This window comes from Salvelinus sp. IW2-2015, linkage group LG31, assembly GCF_002910315.2.
Source record: "Salvelinus sp. IW2-2015 linkage group LG31, ASM291031v2, whole genome shotgun sequence".
NCBI lineage: Eukaryota > Metazoa > Chordata > Actinopteri > Salmoniformes > Salmonidae > Salvelinus > Salvelinus sp. IW2-2015.
Genome location: NC_036870.1, coordinates 4,304,464 through 4,325,050, shown reverse-complemented (window position 1 = coordinate 4,325,050; position 20,587 = coordinate 4,304,464). Strand labels below are relative to the sequence as shown.

The 20,587-nt window shown below is 44.7% G+C and overlaps 1 protein-coding gene across 1 annotated transcript in view; it reads right to left on the bottom strand.

The window, feature by feature from the left end:
• pleca (plectin a) overlaps positions 1-20,354 on the bottom strand; it is a 155,213-nt gene extending 134,859 nt beyond the window's left edge. The window contains exon 1 of the mRNA XM_023975804.3: positions 19,893-20,354. Within this exon, the coding sequence (XP_023831572.1) occupies positions 19,893-19,983 (91 nt within the window). The 5' untranslated portion in view covers positions 19,984-20,354. The remainder of the gene's footprint in view (positions 1-19,892) is intronic.
• Between the last annotated feature and the right edge of the window lie 233 nt (positions 20,355-20,587).

The following is a 20,587-nucleotide window of genomic DNA, read 5'->3' as shown; positions in this document are numbered from 1 at the left end:
CTGGTGTAACTGAGTCAGGTTTGTAGGCCTCCTTGCTCGCACACGCTTTTTCAGTTCTGCCCACAAATTTTCTATAGGATTGAGGTCAGGGCTTTGTGATGGCCACTCCAATACCTTGACTTTGTTGTCCTGAAGCCATTTTGCCACAACTTTGGAAGTACGCTTGGGGTCATTGTCCATTTGGTTGACCCATTTGCGACCAAGCTTGAACTTCCTGACTGTGTCAATGTCTTGAGATGTTGCTTCAATATATCCACATAATTTTCCTCCCTCATGATGCCATCTATTTTGTGAAGTGCACCAGTCCCTCCTGCAGCAAAGCACCCCCTCAACATGATGCTGCCACCCCCATGCTTCACAGTTGGGATGGTGTTCTTCGCCTTGCAAGCTTCCCCCTTTTTCCTCCAAACTTAACGATGGTCATTATGGCCAAACAGTTCTATTTTTGTTTAATCAGACTAGAGGACATTTCTCCAAAAAGTACAATCTTTATCCCCATGTGCAGTTGCAAAACGTAGTCTGGCTTTTTTATGGCAGTTTTGGAGCGGTGGCTTCTTCCTTGCTGAGTGGCCTTTCAGGTTGTCGCTGTAGGACTTGTTCTACTGTGGATTTAGATACTTCTCTACCTGTTTCCCCCAGCATCTTCACAGGGTCCTTTGCTGTTGTTCTGGGATTGATTTGCACTTTTCGCACCAAAGTACGTTCATCTCTAGGAGACAGAACGCGTCTCCTTCCTAAATGGTATGATGGCTGAGTGGTCCCATGGTGTTTACACTTGCGTACAATTGTTTGTACAGATGAACGTGGTACCTTCAGGCGTTTGGAAATTGCTCCCAAGGATGAACCAGACTTGTGGAGGTCTACACATTTTTTTATGAGGTCCTAATTTCTTTTGATTTTCCCATGATGTCAAGCAAAGAGGCACTGTTTGAAGGTAGGCTTGAAATACATCCACAGGTACACCTTCAATTGACTCAAATGATGTCAATTASCCTATCAGAAGCGTCTAAAGCCATGAGGACATTTTCTGGAATTGTCCAAGCTGCTTAAAGGCACGGTCAACTTAGTGTATGTAAACTTCTGACCCACTGGAATTGTGATATAGTGAATTATAAGTGAAATAAATCGGTCTATAAACAATTGTTGGAAAAATTACTTGTGTCATGCACAAAGTAGATGTACTAACCGACTTGCCAAAACTATAGTTTTTTGACAAGAAACTTGAGGAGTGGTTAAAAAACGAGGTTTAATGACTCCAACCTAAGTGCATGTAAACTTCTGACTTCAACTGTACAGCCTCCAGCCCAGGTAAGGCCCCCCTAGAACATACAGTATGTACCAGCCGACCTGCTATGACATTCCTGCCGTGAGCTTGTTTTAGCGCACCAGTGTGTTAGTGCTATTGTTCCACATGCCTGGATGCCACACAGCACTAGATTTTCACTGCTGCAGATACCGGTATTCAGAATAGTTTAATAACCAGTGGTCTAACACATGCATGCACACACACACACATTTAAACAGTGAATCACATGCTGTACACTTAGGTCGCTATCAGCTTGTGCTCCATCTGCAACTATATTTTCCTGATTTACAATTCTGATATTATGCTGTATAGGCTAGGTCTACATTGTGATATTTTTGTGCAGCCAAACTTAGCACCCCTTACCCCCTTTTTCTCCCCAATTTCGTGGTATCCAAATTGGTAGTAGTTACTGTCTTGTCTCATCGCTGCAACTCCCGTACGGACTCGGGAGAGGCGAAGGTCGAGAGCCATGCGTCCTCCGAAACACAACCCAACCAAGCCGCACTGCTTCTTGACACAACGCACATCCAACCTGGAAGCCAGCCGCGCCAATGTGTCGGAGGAAACACCGTACACCTAGCGACCTGGTCAGCATACACTGTGCCCGGCCCGCCACAGGAGTCGCTAGTGAGCGATGAAACAAGGATATCCCTACCGGCCAAACCCTCCCTAACCCGGACGACGCTAGGCCAATTGTGCGTCGCCCTTGGGCCTCCCGGTCGCGGCCGGCTGCGACAGAGCCTGGGCTCAAACCCACCCACCTTTTTAATAGACTATTTGAGTAGAGCACATAGATAAATGACAGGATACAGAGTTTGTATCAGACAGTAACCCAGAGAGACGGACATATCACACCACCATGGCAAATGTCTCAATGTGACGTCATCATCGTAGACAGATTGGAAACACATCCCTCAGGCCTCCCAAGTGGCACAGTGGTCTAAGGCACTGCATTGCAGTGTTGCGGCATCACTACAGCCTGGAGTTTGATCCCCTTGTCATTACCGGGAGTCCCATAGGGCGGAGCAAAATTGGCCTAGCGTCGCCCAAGGAAGGGGAGGGTTTGGCCGGTTGGGCTTTACTTGGCTCATCGCGTTCTAGCGACTCCTTGTGGTGGGCCGGGCGCCTGCAGGCTGACTGTTTCCTCTGACACATTGGTGCAGCCGGCTTCCGGGTTAAGCGAGCTGGTGTTAAGGAGCGCGGCTTGGCGGGTCATGTTTTGTAGGACGCATGACTCTACTTTTCCCGAGCATGTTGGAGTTGCAGCGATGAGACAAGGTTGTAAACACAAAAAAGGGGTAAAAAAAGAAACATCCCTCTCAGCGCCCGTGCAATCAATCAATAACCTCCAGTTGCATCCCAAATGGCACCATAATCCGTCAATAGTGCAATATTTTGACCAGGGATTTGGTCAAAAGTAGTGTACTATGTAGTTAATAGACTACCACTTGGGAGCTAGACCCAGTGAACCTCCGTCGTACTGTATCTCTAGTCACTGTGGAACCTCAAACAGAGACCACTCAATAATCTCCACTGATTAATCACCCTGTAGAGGGCCCATATGGCTCTGTTCAAAAGTAGTGCACTATAGGGAATAGGGTGCCATTTGGGATGAAGCCTGTGTCAAGAAGAGTTCAGGTGGGAGAGGATTATTTCACTGCAGACTCAATACTCAGACATATCCAACAGTAGGGCATGGAGAGCCTCACAAATATTGCTTAGCAAAAAGGAACAAAGTAAACACACTATTTTGAACTTGCTATATTTATATTCATAAAGGCCAAGTTATTACTGGCAAAGCAGGGTGGCATGACCAATTGGAGCTATGCTGACAAATCACTTGTGGTGCCTAATGTAACAAGCATGCAACAGGGAAAGACCCAGTAACACCAAGATTGGAACACGCGCACACAGACACCTCAAAATCACAGGAGGTTGGTGGCACCTTAATTGGGGAGYACGGGCTCGTGGTAATGGCTGTAGCGGAATGAGTGGAATGGTATCAAATACATGGCTTCCTCCACTGCTCAAAATAGGCCTATGTATGAGAGAAGCCATACTATGGCATATGACAGAACAGGCATACCTCATCACATTACACCGCATAAGCCACCATGTAATAAATCACCCTGTACATTCAGGTTCACATGTGAACAGCCAGACAAATGGGGCTCCTGATCTGACAGGACCATGTGYAATAGCAGAGTAGTGAGGAAGGCCCTGTATGTCCCGGGACTATCCTACTCCATCACCCTCTGACAGTGAGCCAAAACAAGCCCCCCAGGCCTAAATATGTTTAATAAAGACTAGGTGTGAACATACACTGTGTATAAAACATTGGGAACACCTGCTATTTCCATGACATTAAAGCTATGATCATGTATTGATGTCACCTGTTAAATCCACTTTAAATCAGTGTAGAGAAGTTTAAAGAAGACTTTTTAAGCCTTGAGACACCATAAGCCCAGTGCAAGTCAGCAGTCTTTGGTGAACGGGGATGAAATCATCTTGTGGGTTGGGGGACTCCTGCTCCTTCATCCTCTACCGTACCTGAGGGTCTTCTCACTTCAGGCCTCGAGGGTGTCTGAGGCTCAACCCCCCCCCCCCCCCCCCTCGAGGGTGTCTGAGGCTCAACCCCCCCCCACCCTCGAGGGTGTCTGAGGCTCAACCCCCCCCCCCCCCCTCGAGGGTGTCTGAGGCTCAACCCCCCCCACCCTCGAGGGTGTCTGAGGCTCAACCCCCCCCCCCCCCCCCCCCCCCCCCCCCCTCGAGGGTGTCTGAGGCACAGAAAAGGCCAGACATCCACGGCCACTCACCTTCCTCCAGCCATCATCATTGGTAGCTCCATGGTGAAGAACATCTTGGTTCCTTTTTGCAAAAACCCTGTGCTACCCGGGGGCTACGGTGAAGGATACCACAGGATTTCTTCTGTCCATACTACATCAGCAGCCAAGGTGCATGTGGGATCAAATTATATCAAAAAAGGTCAATTGAGCTGATCAACACCCTGAAAAGCAGCAGATTATCTCTGGCCCCGTGCCGTCGGTGGGTCGCGGCTGRCAAAGGTTCATCAGGCTCTTAGCACTTCATATCTGGCTTAAAGACTACTACCACTCTGTTGGTATAACATTTATTGACAATTACGACCGTTTTTTGGAAACAAAAGATCCTCTACAGAGATGATGGCCTTCACCCAAACCATCTAGGAGCCTGGACCCTCTCGTCACATTTCAAGGCCGCGTTAAGACATTGACTCAGAGACAGACCAAGCCCCGCTCAGGTAATACCTCCCATGCTTTCTAAGCATTGTCGTCGTACTGTTGTCTATTCTGCCAGGGGCGTTGTAATATTGTACCCATTCGTTTGAACGCCACTCTTAGATCTGCTGTTGTTAGCTTATAAAAGAAGCCCACTATGGTCTGCTCACCCAGTACTATTTAAAAAATGTCTCTCTTTACGGAAATCCTTTTCCCTAGGCCAAAAATATGAGCTACTTTAAGCCTTTGTCTGGGGAAAAATGTATCCATAACTGTTATAGGGGTCTACTGTCCTCCCTCGGCTAACCTTTGTGCACTCGAGGAGTTAACTAGTTTGTTGTCTTTTACTAAATCATAAATGATTATGTTTGGGAAATGCAGGCTTCAGACAATGTAATGATCGACACCTAACCCAGCTGGTGACTAAGCCTCCATGGCCCAACTCTAAAGATCCTTCAAAGTGAACTCTGATCTTATTCTAATGAATACACCAGAGATATARGTTTCTACTGGTGTCTTCGCCCAAGATATTAGTGACCATTGCCCAGTTGTTTGTGTTAGAGATGTGAGAATACGAAAATCTAAGCCTCGTGTCATCACAAAGAGGAATTTTAAAACTTCAGTCAACATGATCTTTATTTTAGTGACCTTGATTGTAGTTCAGCGACCCCTGAACCTGAATTAGTGTTCAGACCTTTTTTTGTTGATGTCTTCAATACTATTGTGGACAATCATGCTCCCTTCAAAAAACTAAGGGTTAAAGATAGATCGAATGCCTGGTACACTCCGGAATTATCAGAAGTCATTCATAAAATGCTTAGGGTCAAGGCCAGGAACACAGGCCCGGACTGGCAATCTTTTAAGTAACTGAGTTTTAAGTAACATTGTGTATGACAAATCTAAGGATAAATCTGATTATTATGTAACCCTTCTTTCAGATTGTAATGTCAATTCTGGAAAACGGTCAAATCCTTTGAAAGAACTTCTAAGCCTATTCATTTTGATACTGTGCTGGATGCTGATAGGGGAAACTTGCTGAATGATCAGAGAAATGAGGGTCCAAACTTTTTGGGGGGGGCTATTTACAGAAAAATAAATAATGGACGCTTTGCTAGCACTAGACAACAATAAATCRACGGAGGCCAACCAATTGCTTAAGCCCATCAATGGTGGCTCAATAACCCACTTWAAAAAAAAAGAAGAATGTAATGTTATCAGGAAATATTCAAAACGTATAGAAATCAACTCGTGCTGCCACTCCATAAGGGCGGGGATAGTAGTGATTTTAATAATTATCGCCCCATTTRAAGGCTTCRTTGTCTAGCTAAGATTCTTGAATCCTTGGTAAATGTACAACTTTGCTCTTTTTTAAGTGAGAAATTTATTTTTAATGTACACTAAATCGGGGTTTAGGCCTGGGCATGCACTATTACAGCAACCACTTTAGTTGTTGATGATCTTGTAAACCATTCAGCCTGCCCTGACCTCGAGCCTGCCTGCCTCACCGTACCTTTCGGACTCTGACCTGTTTAATGAACTTCTGCCTGTCTTCGACCTGCATATTGCCTGCCCCTTGAATTCTAATAAATATCAGACTCAACCCGTCTGCATCTGGGTCTAGCCCTGTGTCGTTACAGGTTTCAAGATTATCTCAGTGGTCATCGTGATTGATGGGGTTAAGTCTGAATTTCTTGAAGTGCATAATGGTGTACCACAGGGGTCAATGTTGGGACCTGTTCTCGTCACTATTTATATAAACACCATTGGTAAATCTGTTAGAAATTGCAAACTTCATCTAAATGTGGATGATACTATTATGTATGCTATTGCCCCGACTGTTGATCTGGCTTTGTCAAACTACAGTCAGATTTGATAGCTGTGCAGGAATCCCTTGCTGATTTAAAATGTGTACCTAATACTGGCTAAACTAAATGCATGTTGTTTTCAAACTCTTGTAAGAATGTTTCAGATGAACTACATGTTCACTCATTAGATGGTTCTCCAATTGAACATGTTCCCATATATAAATACTTAGGCATTTGGATTGATATGGATTTGACGTTTAAAAAACATGTAGATGAGCTGGTTAAGAAGCTAAGATTTAAAGTGGGCTTTTTCTACAGAAACAGATGGTGCCTTTCTCTAGTCAGCAGGAAGCAGATTATTCAGTCAACCTTTTGATCTGTTCTTGATTATGGCAATGTTATTTATCTAAGTGCAGTTGCTTTGTTTTGTTACAGGTGACAGTTTTGATGCTCATCACTGCATCCTGTATCAAAAGGTTGACTGGTCTTCCCTCAAGACCCGTAGATCTCTACACTACTCCCTTTTTTGTTTACAAGTCCCTACTTCATAAACGTACATCTTATCTACCTTTGCTATTGAAGTATAGACACCTGAGTAGCCTAACCAGTTCACAGGATTGGTTAACTCTTGAGGTTCCTAGGGTCTCCACCATGCTAAGTAAATCTTATTTTAGTTTTAAAGCACCGTATTACTGGAACAAAATTAAAAATACATTTCATCTTAATGTTCTGGTATGTATGAATGTGTCTTCTGGCACCTTAAATCACCTTAAATGTCTATGACATGAACATTATTCATAGACTGTGTCCTAAATGGCACCCTATGTGTATATGTACTTATTGACCTTTTACTGCAGTGGGATACATCGGGGTCACACAGTGTTTCTTGGTAGTCTTAAACAAATCTACTTTGACAAAAAGTATACACCTCTCACACATGGTTATGGGCTTTAAAAAAAAGAACATCGGTACCATGTCAGATATAGAGTTGAAAGGTATTACATTCTCATTTACAGCAACAACCTGGGGATTCATTACAGTGCAGAGGAAGGGGGATGAATGAACCAATGGGAAGCTGGGGATGATTAGGTGGCCATGATGGCATGAGGGCCAGATTGGGAATTTAGCCAGGACACAAGGGTTAACACCTCTACTCTTACGATAAGTGACATGGGATCTTTAGCGACCACCGAGAGTCAGGACCACCGTTTGAAGTACCATCCAAAAGACGCCACTCTACACAATCACCGCCCTGGGGTATTGGGATAGATATATATATTATTAGGGCTCCCGAGTGGCACAGTGGTCTAAGGCACAGTGGTCTAAGGCACTGCATCTCAGTGGTCTAAGGCACTGCATCTCAGTGCAAGAGGCGTCACTACAGACCCTGGTTCAATTCCAGGCTGTATCACATCTGGCCATGATTGGGAGTCCCTTAGGGCGGCACACAATTGGCCCAGCGTCGCCGGGGTAGGCCATCATTGTAAATAAGAATTTAACTGACTTGCCTACTTAAATAAATAATATATTTTGGGGGGACCAGAGCAAAGAATGCATCCTACTGGCCCACCAACACCACTTCCAGCAGCATCTGGTCTCCCATCCAGGGACTGATCAGGACCAACCCTGCTTAGCTTCAGAGGTAAGCCAGCGGTGGTACGTTGCTGGTGACTTTAACTGCAGGAAAGGGGTACAGATCCCCATTAGATGCTGCCAAGGCAGCAGCTACTCTATCTGGGTTCCAAACAAGGTAATTACATCATACATTTATTTTATAAAACAGTACATCATACAACACTACATATCTACAAAATGTATAATACAACAATGTGTGTAGAGTGCCTGTGTGTGTGTGTGTGTGTGTGTGTGTGTGCCTCTTCACAGTGCATGTTGTTCCATAAGGTGTACTTAAAAAAAAAATATATATATATATATCTGATTTTACTGCTTGCAACTAGTACTGTGCGTTTTCCAGAGTCTCTGTTCTGGAATTCAGAACTGTGAAGAGACCCCTGGTGGCATGTTTTGTGGGGTATGCATGGGTGTATGAGCTGTGTGCTAGTCATTTGAACAGACAGCTCGGTGCTTTCAACATCTCACAAAGACGAGTAATGTTGCAGTCACTCTCCTCCCTGCAAAACAACAGTTTTCAGTCCGGATAGAGAAAGAATTCACAGTCCAAACTCAKACCAGAATGTCTAACAGCGGTGTTTTGCACCAGACTGTTTTGGGTATTTAAAAATCTAGGTGGGACGGGGGGCGGAATTCCATTAGGGAAAATGTCCCCTTCAACCAATAGCTAATATCCACTAGGACTGCTTCCAAAGCCATAGCAGAGAGGGAGGAGAGGACTCCAGGAAAATAGCCCTTAAATGTCACATATCCTCACTTCTTTTCCAAACAATGATTCACCCAATGAGGCCAGGCTAACTGGCTAAGTTTGTCATTCATTGGTTTCAATCAACAGTTTTAGTGCCAAGTGGCCCGGATGTTGCTTTGGGGGCCTTTGCACCCCGCCTACATTTAGGGGAAACGCTGATTTCAACAGCTAACTTTGTCTCAAATGGACAGGAAGATGTCCATTTTTGGTGAGGAATTGGAGTCAAACGGGCAGCACATTGTCCACATGGATGCACTACTCATTCGATCACATTGAATGATTGCCAGCAATTGCTCCCACTGCGGGGTCCATACAACCGCCCATTAGAGGCCTGAAGCATTTCACCTAAAAACACCCATAGGGTACTGTAAATACAGTACACGCGGAGTAATATGAAACTTTCAGGCTGACCACAAGCAAGCTACTAAAGTAGTATGGTATACTGTAGCWTGACAGACATGGACACCCAGCCGGGAATGAGACTGCGACTAGATAAAATTAGGCCTACGTTCATTTTCCCTGGTTCAATAGCTTCTAATAAACTGGTCTGATTGTTAGTCACAACTCACAACCACACGCCAAGAATATTTACACCATATCTCACAATGTGGCTGTGCCAACAGGAGCTGAGAGTGCTCTCCTCTCCCATGACGAACAGGTGTGAGTGTATGCAATATCATAGGTGATCATGCTTGTATGTGTGTGTGTGTGTACACTGAATGAGACATACCAGATCTGTCTATTGAACAGTACAGTGTATGCATTTCCTTTCATAGTCGTGTGTGTGTGTCTTTAAAAAGGACACTATTTTAGAGTGCAAGGTCATGTTGCATGAAACTGATCTTGGACAAGGACTGGAAATGAGGGAGGAGGACTGCTCTGCTTACTGTACTAGTCAGCTGTCCAAACACAGCACAGTGATTCCCAACCATACAAACCCTATCGATCCCTTTAACACTACAAAATAATCCCTTTTGCTATTTACATGCACATAGCCTAATTCACAGTCCAAACTCACACCAGAATGTCTAACAGCGGTGTTTTGCACCAGACTGTTTTGGGTATTTAAAAATCTAGGTGGGACGGGGGGCGGAATTCCATTGAAATGACCGTAAACTGGAAGTTTAGAACTAAGCATACAAAGATCTGTGCAATCAGTGGGGGTGACAGGACATCCTTTGTCCTCTTCACCTTGGTCGTGGTTTATCTGGGGGCTAAAAAGACCTGACTGAAACTGAGGCATGGTGGGAGATGAGATGAGCTCACTAACTTCCTGAGGGACGGAGTCCACCCGAGATGGCATGCAAGCCAGGGACTAAAGATGTTTGGCTCAGCATATGTTTGTGGTGCAGTAGTGTACTACTGGACTTACTTGAGCCAAGGAGTTGATTAGCGTAATATTTGAACTGCAGGAATCATTTTGATCTATAGTTACCTTGTCTTCCAGGTGAGAGTTGTGAGTTATTTGAAATCAGGTTTAGGTGGCAAGCAAAAACGTAATTGTAGTTTAACTTCTTGACGCTAGGGGCCAGATTATTATTATTTTTTTAATAACGTTCCCAACGTAAATGGACTATTTCTCAGGCCAAGATCGTAGAATATGCATATAATTTACACATTAGGATAGAAAACACTCCAAAGTTTCCAAAACTGTCAAAATATTGTCTGAGTATAACAAAACTGATTCTGCAGGCGAAAACCTGAGGAAATCCAACCCGGAAGTGCTTTAAAAAAAAAAAATCCCTGTTCTGTTGCCTGCCCCTCCATTTAAAGGTGTATCAACCAGCCTGTGACCAGGCTGGTTGACCAGGCTTTGGACATAGTTTCAGGCTTTTATTTTGAAAAATGAGCGAGATTTTTCAAAACTAGTCAGGTGTCCTTTGATTAGTTCCTGCGCGCGAGAGGGGTAGCTCGACATTTTCTTTCTCTCTTTTATTGAATAGGTTACGGTCCGGTTGAAATATTATCAATCCTGAGGATTGATTATAAAAAACATTTGACATGTTACTACGAACATCACGGATACTTTTTGGAATTTTCGTCGAACGGAATGAGGCTGTGGTTTTCTGAACATAACGCGCAACCCAAATGGCGTTTTTTTGTTATAAAACTAATATTTATCGAACAAAAATAACATTTATTGTGTAACTGGGAGTCTCGTGAGTGCAAACATCCGAAGATTATCAAAGGTAATGCGATTCATTTTATTGCTTTTCTGACTTTCGTGACCATGCTAATTTGGGACTAGCTGTTCTAGCATTGATTGATACACTCACAAAAGCTTGGATTGCTTTCGCTGTAAAACATATTTTCAAAATCTGACACGATAGGTGGATTAACAACAAGCTAAGCTGTGTTTTGGTATATTTCAATTGTGATTGCATGATTATAAATATTTTTWGTAATATTTTTGAATTTGGCGCCCTGCAATTCAGCGGTTGTTTAGGAAAATGATCCGGCTAAAGGGATCTGTGCGCAGAGAGGTTAACAAATTAACACATTACAGTTTAGCAAGTCGGACTGAACACCTGAGGGGGCGATGATGCATGTCTACTGTTAAAGCAATACCAGCTTGCTGGAGATGCAGTACTGTAGTATTAGTCATATTGCAACAGGCTTGACAAGGAGATGGTTGTACTTAAGACGTACTGTTCTATAGATACAGGTAAATACCAAGCCTGAAGACTGTACTGTTATTAAACATGTAATAAGACATGAACTAATATTGAAGATACTGAAATCTACAAGTAAATAGCATGCCTAGAGACTACTGTTCTCATTGATCAAGTGTTCTTAAATCATGTAATAAGACATAAATAACACGCCTACYGACTGTACTGATGTCGTTGAAAACCCGCAAATACAAAATTAGGGTGGCCATCAATACAGACCAGAGCTACAACTAATCACATACCTAAACAAGTTTGTCTTAAGGTAAATATCACCCCTAAGAGCCTCGACTGTTCTAATCGTTATTTTCTTAAACGTGTAAATCAGACATAAGCTAACATTGAAGAGACTTAAATCTTCCTAAATAAGATGTCATTCACATGGACCTCAGTGGACTAACAGGTCTGTGCCTTTCAACCAGAATAACTGAGACTGACTGACTGCTCTCACAAGATATATTGGTTAGGAGTATATAGAGCAAAGCAGTGTGTTCAACGCTAATTAAACAGTACAGCAGTTATTATTATGACAGAGGGAGAGTAGTAAACTACCGCTTCATAGGTCCAATTGGCAACATTACCTCATGTACCAGATCACTGTAAATGGAACAGATGAGAGTTAAGACTATAATGACTGGACAAACCTGACATACAAAAACATGAGTCCCCCCTTATATACAAAACTGTGCATACCACTGAATGACAAGGATGCCTTGAAGGGAGATACTGTATGGCAGGGTTTCCCAAGCTCGAACATAGCCGCAGAGTGACCAATCCCACTGAGGCATGAAACAACACACTTGTGTCATAGGGGCAACAGCAGGAATGTTACTCCCCATGACCTGCTGCACAGGGGGGGGGGGTTGCCTTAAAGAGCTGATCCAAAATCAGTCTTGCCTATTAGGCCTATAAACCAGGGTACCAGTGAGGCAAATACAAATACACTGGGCAAATTGTTAGAGCTGTTGATAAGATATTGATGATAATCCGTCAATTGTTTTTCATGTCATTACATGAAGATTATAAGGGATATCATAGCTGTATTCAATACAATTCCCGAGTTGATTTTAAAATGTTTAATCATTTATCATGGTTTGTGTCTTGATGGACTTGATGCTGCCACCACCATGCTTCACCGTAGGGATGGTGCCAGGTTACCTCCAGATGTGACGCTAGGTATTCAGGTTCCATCTTGGTTTCATCAGACCAGAGAATCTTGTTTCTCATGGTCTGAGAGTCTTGGGCTGTCATGTGCCTTTTACTGAGGAGTGGCTTCCATCTGGCCACTCCACCATAAAGYACTGATTGGTGGAGTGCTGCAGAGATGGTTGTCTTCTGGAAGGTTCTCCCATCTCCACAGAGGAACTCTAGAGGTCTGTCAGAGCGACCATCGGATTCATGGTCACCTCCCTGACCAAGGCCCTGCTCCCCCGATTGCTCAGTTTGGCCGGGCGGCCAGCTCTAGGAAGTCTTGGTGGTTCCAAACTGCTTCCTTTTAAGAATGATGGAGGCCACTGTGTTCTTACGAACCTTCAATGCTGCAAAATGTTTTGGTACCCTTCCCCAGATCTGTGCCTCGACACAATCTTGTCTTGGAGCTCTACAGACAATTCCTTCGACCTCATGGCTTGTTTTTTTTGCTCTGACATGCACTGTCAACTGTGGGACCTTATATAGACGGGTGTGTGCCTTTCCAAATCATGTCCAATCAATTGAAATTACCACAGGTGGATGGAATGGAAACAGGATGCACCGGAGATCAATTTCGACTCTCATAGCAAAGGTTCTGAATCCTTATTTAAATAAGGTATCTGTTTTTTATTTTTAATACATTTGCAAGAATGTCTAAACCCGTTTTCTCTTTGTCATTATGGTGTATTGCGTGTAGATTGCTGAGATGTATATACTGGAGAGCCTTGCGGTTTTGGGCGGTGCAGTTGCCGTACCAGGCTGTGATACAGCCCGACAGGACGCTCTCAATTGTGCATCAGTAAACGTTTGTGGGTTTTAGGTGACAAGCCAAATTCTTTCAGCCTCCTGAGGTTGAAGAGGGGCTTTGCGCCATCTTCACCACACTGTCTGTGTGGGTGGACCATTTCAGTTTGCCCGTGATACGCAGAGGAACTTAAAATATTCCACCTTCTCCACTGCTTACCTCTCGATGTGGATAGGGGGGTGCTCCCTCTGCTGTCCACGATCATCTCCTTTGTTTTGTTGACGTTGAGTGAGAGGTTGTTTTCCTAACACCACACTCCAAGTGCCCTCACCTCCTCCCTGTAGGTTGTCTCGTCGCTGTTGGTAATCAAGCCTAAGGGCCTCCTGAGTGGCGCAGTGGTCTAAGGCACTGCATCGCAGTGCTAGCTGTGCCACTAGAGATTCTGGATTCGAGTCCAGGTTCTGTCGCAGCTTGCCACGACTGGGAGACCCATGGGGTGGCGCACAATTGGTCCAGCATCGTCCGGGTTAGGGGAGGGTTGGCCGGCAGGGATGTCCTTGTCCCATCGCGCACTAGCGACTCCTGTGGTGGGCCGGGTGCAGTGCACGCTGACACGGTTGCCAGGTGCACGGTGACTCCTCCGACACATTGGTGCGGCTGGCTTCCGGGTTAAGTGGGCATTGTGTCAAGAAGCAGTGCGGCTTTGCTTGGTTAAATTGTGTTTCGGAGGATGCACGGCTCTCGACCTTTCTCTCTCCCGCGTCCGTACGGGAGTTGCTTGCAGTGATGAGACAAGGCTGTAACTACCAATTGGATACCACGAAATTGGGGAGAAAAAGGGGTAAAATATAGATATTTTTTTAAGTCATCAAGCCCACTACTGTTGTGTCATCTGCAAACTTGACGACTGAGTTGGAGGTGTGCATGGCCACGCAGTCATGGGTGAACAGGGAGTACAGAAGGGGGCTGAGCARGCGTCCTTGTGGGGCCCCAGTGTTGAGGATCAGCGAAGTGGAGATGTTGTTTCCTATCTTCACCACCTGGGGGCGGCCCATCAGGAGGCCCAGGACCCAGTTGCACAGGGCGGGGTTGAGACCCAGGGCCTCAAGCTTAATGATGAGCTTGGAGGGTACTATGGTGTTGAATGCTGAGCTGTAGACAATGAACAGCATTATTACATAGGTATTCCTTGGGCAGTGTGCAGTGTGATGGCGATTGCATCGTCTGTGGACCTATTGGGGCGGTAAGAAAATTGAAGTGCGTCTAGGGTGACCGGTAAGGTGGAGGTGCTATGATCCTAGACTGTCAAAGCACTTCATGATGAAAGAAGTGAGTGCTACGGTGCGATAGTCATTTAGTTCAGTTACCTTTGCCTTCTTGGTTACAGGAACAATGATGGCCATCTTGAAGCATGTGGGGACAGCAGACTGGGATAGGGAGAGATTGAATATGTCCGTAAACACACTAGCCAGCTGGTCTGCGCATGCTCTGAGGACGCGGCTAGGGATGCCGTCTGGGTCGGCAGCCTTGCGAGGGTTAACACGTTTAAATGTCTTACTCATGTCGGTCACAGAGAAGGAGAGCCCACAGTATTTGGTAGCGGGCCGTGTCGGTGGCACTGTATTCTCCTCAAAACAGAAGCCAATGACCTTGAGCCTTCTTGGATGGGCACTTCTAAGGTAACTCTATGGCAGCACCCAAGGGGCTTGAATTTTTGAGCTCTCCCCATATATTTGCGGTGATGTAGTGTCCCATGAGTGACCGAACACTGAACCAATCACGGCGCGACTAGAGAACATTACCAACCCCTACGCTCCGTATTTTCCGCTGGCTGCCCCACCACCACCGCAGAAAACACTGAGATAGACCGCACCTGCCGTGAATGACTGGTCGCCACTGTCTCTTATAATTATCAGTGATTTTATTTTTGATATTTTTTTTCACTTTCGTTTGTTTCCTGCCACTTAAATTGAAGAGTGTTGCTGTAAAAACACATGCGGTTATTATGAGGACGACAACATCTAATGTTGGCTTCAACTTGGCTTTCCATACAAATCCTTCCATTAAGAAAGGAACCTGGTTTTTGGTCGCTTTCTCATTATAAAAACAGCGATGGTGAGATTCTAATGGTGAGATTAATGGATTTATTATGTGTGCCTGTGTCGGTCACAGACTACAGAAAAATCGCCATGAATCCAATCTATTTCGTCAGGCAATGTCCACATATATTCTATAATTGTCATGAATCCCGCCGAAGATGGTGCCTCTTCCCATTCGGGCGGCGCTCGGCGTCGTCGTCGCCGGCCTACTAGCTGCCACCGATCCCCTTTTRTGTTTCATTTAGTTGTGTCTGATTTGTTGCACCTGTTTTGTGTTTAGGTTTGATTGTGGGCTATTTAAACCCAGTTGGCCCGCCGACTTTTGTGCGGGCTTGTTTTTCTGTTTGTGGTGTTTCGTTCATTCTTGTGGTGTCTGTTCCTATTCTGTTTAGTCCTGTTTGTTTGGACTGGGACTTTACGCGCCCTTGTGTGTGTGGCGTGACRGWCTCTCTGGTATTTTGGAATATTAAATCCACGTCCTTTTTGAACTACCCTGCTCTCTGCGCCTGACTCCTTCACTCACCARTTTTGGAATCCTGACAATAATGTAATAATAATTTTAATCTCAATGCATGTGCAAGGCCTAAAAAATGCATTATTCTTAAAGTGGTAATGGCCCACTTTTTGACACTTTGCATGCTTTTTGGGAGAGGTGGGGGGGTTCTAGATGGGGGGGCTCTATATGTACAATTATATGAATTATACCATTGAAATCCCTTGAATTTGACTTGCCAATGTCTGTATGAACCCTCTTTAAAGGATGTATAGTCCTAGGCCTATGTTGTTGTATAGGTGGAGATATGGACAAACTTGCATATATTCACTTGTATTCCTCTAAGTATACATGTGGAACTGCATGAAAATCCTTTTTTATTTGAACTTCAAACCATTTTGAAATGTGTATCCCAATGTCACACACTGGCCCCACACATTGGCTCTTGTATACACTTTGTACACACTTTTGTATACACACAGCCTTTGTATACACTTTTAAAAGGTCTATAAAGGCATAGCTCAGCACTCCTAATAAAGCAGATAGGGTGTGTCCCAAATGGCACCATATTCCCCAAAAGTGAATTCATCTACTTCCTCAAAAGTAGTGCACTATAAAGGGAATAGGGTGACATACGGGACGTATCCATACTCTCATTTCATATACAGTAAAGTTTGGTAACTATGCCACCTGAGATGGAGAGAAACCCAGCCAAGGCATTGTACAACTCTTTCTGGTGGACTGAACTTCTCTTTCTCTGGGATAACAAATTGGGCCTGTATTTTTAGAAATCACTTTCATCCCCAACATTGGGATGAAGCAGGGGAGGATATGAATCATACACCGCAGGAGGGATGGGATGCATGTAGGTTTCACTTTAACTTTTTTCTAAGTTACGGAGATGCAAGTGCGAACAACATTGCCAAAGGTATGAAAAAAGTGATGGGCTGTGTAATTGATGGTATACTGAGAGATGTAATCAACATGGAGGAGCAACAACATATTCTCTTACTGACTTACTGAAAGCACGTCACTGAAATGGATTATTGAAATAGACATGCTTAGAATAGTAACTGTGGGAACTTTGCAGTGGCACATATGATTTATTATAATGCAATCTGGAATACATCGCAGTCAGACACGGAGCAAACAATGTGGATTTAAGTCTTTCCCAGGTGATTTGATGCATTGGACAGTCGAGTTGGGATCAACTCCATTTAAATTGTCTCAGTCTCCAGTATCTATGCTGCAATAGTCTATGTGCAGGGGCGATAGGGTCAGTCTGTTATATCTGGTGTAATTCTCCTGTCTTATCTGGTGTCCTGTGTGAATTTAATTATGCTCCCTTTAATTCTCCCTCTCTCGCTCTCCTTCTCTCCCTCTCCTCCCAGAGGACCTGAGACCTAGGATCATGCCTCAGGACTACCTGGCCTGATCAAATCATCAAATCAAATGTATTTATATAGCCCTTCTTACATCAGCTGATAACTCAAAGTGCTGTACAGAAACCCAGCCTAAAACCCCAAAGATGACTCCTGGCTGTCCCCATTCCACCTGGTCGTGCTGCTGCTCCAGTTTCAACTGTTCTGCCTGTGGCTAGGGAACCCTGACCTATTCACTGGARGTGCTACCTTGTCCCGGACCWGCTGTTTTCGTCTCTTTCTCTCTCTCTCTCCCGCACCTGCTGTCTCGACCTCTGAATGCTCAGCTATAAAAAGCCAACTGACAGTTACTCTTGAGGTACTGACCTGRTGACCCTGCAGGTCATCTATGAACGTTTGAACATCTTGAAGAYCAATCTGGCCTTAAATTGCCATGTACTCTTAGAATCTCCCCCCGGCACAGCCAGAAGAGGACTGGCCACCTCTCAGAGCCTGGTTCCTCTTTAGGTTTCTTCCTAGGTTCCTGCCTTTCTAGGGAGTTTTTCCTTGCCACCATGCTTCTACATCTGCATTGTTTGCTATTTGGGGTTTTAGGCAGAGTTTCTGTATAGCACTTTGTGACATCTACTAATGTAAAACGGGCTTTATAAATACATTTGATTSATTGAATTACAGTCAATTCAGAAAGTAAGCCAAATTCCAATTCCAAATGTTCCTCATTGAAGAGAATTGGAGTTTCAGTGTTGTAAGAATATTTTGGAGATAAATACATAATGCAGAGGACGAGAGGTCAATAGATTACTAATGATCAATGGAAATAGTGTTTTTCCTGTAATAGGGGATTAATGTCAATGGGTCAGAGACATGGGAGGAATTTCAGTCTGGGACTCATAGCTACAAGGTAGGTTCTCATTGGTCCAAATTGTTTATACATTGAATCTGAAATAGGGTACTTGTTATTTGGCCATTGGCCCAGTTTTATTGCAAGGAATTCTAATTGGTCAACCACAGGCTAGGGCTGGGTTATAAAACTACATCCTGTCCCTTTGTTCTGGGGAGGGAGAGAATCACGGGAGAGAATCACTGAGGACAGGGGAGCATGAACATCTACCATCTACCTCCCCGTATGATTTGATCTCTTTGAATAAACCTATTTTCCTCCCCCCGATTTGCTTTGGGGTCTGTGTTATTGAAGAAAACTCATCAACTGCTAACAGTGTACTTCAGGAATTTTAATGGAATTGACCCCAACCCCGGTGGACAGTTTGGCAGGTCCGAGAAGGGAGAAACATCAACCCCTCTTACTCATCTTTCCATTCACCGGACACAAAGGATCAAATCAAATTGTATCGGTCGGGTACACATATTTTGAAGATGCTATTGTGAGTGTAGCGAAATGTTTATGTTCCTAGCACCAACAGTGCAGTAATACCTAACAATACATGTTAAATTCAAAAGAAAGAAATATAGAAATATTACAACGAGCAAGGTCAGAGTCAGGAATATAAATATATATGGGGGGATGTTTTTCAGCAGCAGGGACTGGGAGAATAGTCAGGAATGAAGGAAAGATTAACAGAGCAAAGTACAACGAGATCCTTGATGAAAACCTGCTCCAGAGCGCTCAGGACCTCAGACTGGGGTGATGGTTCATCTTCCAACAGGACAATGACCCTAAGCACACAGCCAAGACAACACAGGAGTGACTTCGGGACAAGTCTCTGAATGTCCTTGAGTGGCCCAGCCAGAGCCCGGACTTGAACCCAATCGAACATCTCTGGAGAGACCTGAAAATAGCTGTGCAGCGACACTCCCCATCCAACCTAACAGAGCCTGAGAGGATAAGCTTTGACTAGAATAAGGTGCATATACATATGAAGTGGGTAAAACAGTATGTAAACATTATTAAAGTGACCAGTGTTCAATCACATATGGCAGTAGTCTCTGAGGTGGAAGGATTGAGTACGGGGTGGTAGCCGGCTAGTAACAGTGTCTAAAGTTCAGGGCCGGGATACTGGGCACAGGCCGGCTAAATGGTGACTATTTAACTGTCTGATGGCCTGGATGTAGAAGCAGTTTTTCAGTCTCTCGGTCCCTTTGATGCACCTGTACTGTCTCCGCCTTCTAGATGGCAGCGGGGTGAACAGGCCATGGCTCGGGTGGCTGAAGGCCTACTGTACAGGGCATTGTATAGCCTACCTTCTGATACATTGTGATCAATGATGTTGCAAGAGTATAAATAACAAAATACTTGCAATGGCTGAATCTTAATGTACCACTATTGACGTTGACAGCACACTTGTGGTAGAACAGCTTCCCACTATTCTGATGAGGAACAATACAGTAGGTGCAGTTTCCCATTGCACTGCGAGCAGCCCTGAAATAGACCACATCTGTGCAAATCAATATGGAACCACTTAACGCCAGTCAGCTACCCGAGTTGCCCACACACACGCCCCCTTCCCAACAACCCTGTACCTCACATACCCTGACATACAGAAGTGATTACAATTCACGTCATTAGCGCTGTACCAGCCACTCAGGGACATTAGAGGGGGTCTTTACCTTTATATTTCTCCCTGACGTTCTCATACGCCTGAACATAGTTCTGCTCCTCTGCATGGGCTGGCCGGCTGGCTGGATCATACATGGACATGGCCCTGGCTGCCACTGTAGTAGGGTCAGGTCACCCTCTCTCCTCTCTCGTTCCTCTGATCCTTCTCTTTTTCCCCCAACTGTCTGCTGTCGAGTAACTTTTCAGAAGTACAGTGGTATCTGCTGGTCCCCCTTTCCTTCTCTCACGCGCACTCTCTCAGTGGGGCGGCATGTAGCCTAGTGGTTAAGAGTGTTGGCCCAGTAACCAAAAGGGCGCTGGTTCGAATCCCTGAGACGACTAGGCTGTGATATTGAACAAGGCGCTAAAGCCTAATTGCTATGGATAAGAGCGTCTGCTAAACGACTAAAATGTAAAATGTAGGCTATTCCCTTTAAAGCAGTGGATTTGATTCCAGACCACTAGCACCACCACTCCCCTCCTCTCTCTGCTTGAGAAATACCAACACACACAACAGGCCCTCCTCTTAAAGGCACAGAGGCAGACACTGAGATCTCCCACACAATCAGAGTCGGTCAAACCCCCCACCCCTCCCATACAGACACTCACACAGCTACCTCAACGAGAAACAAGTGACTAAGCTACATGGGGCTACACAAGTTCCTCTAACAGAGGGGAAACCGAGAACACACCAGGGGTATCAGAT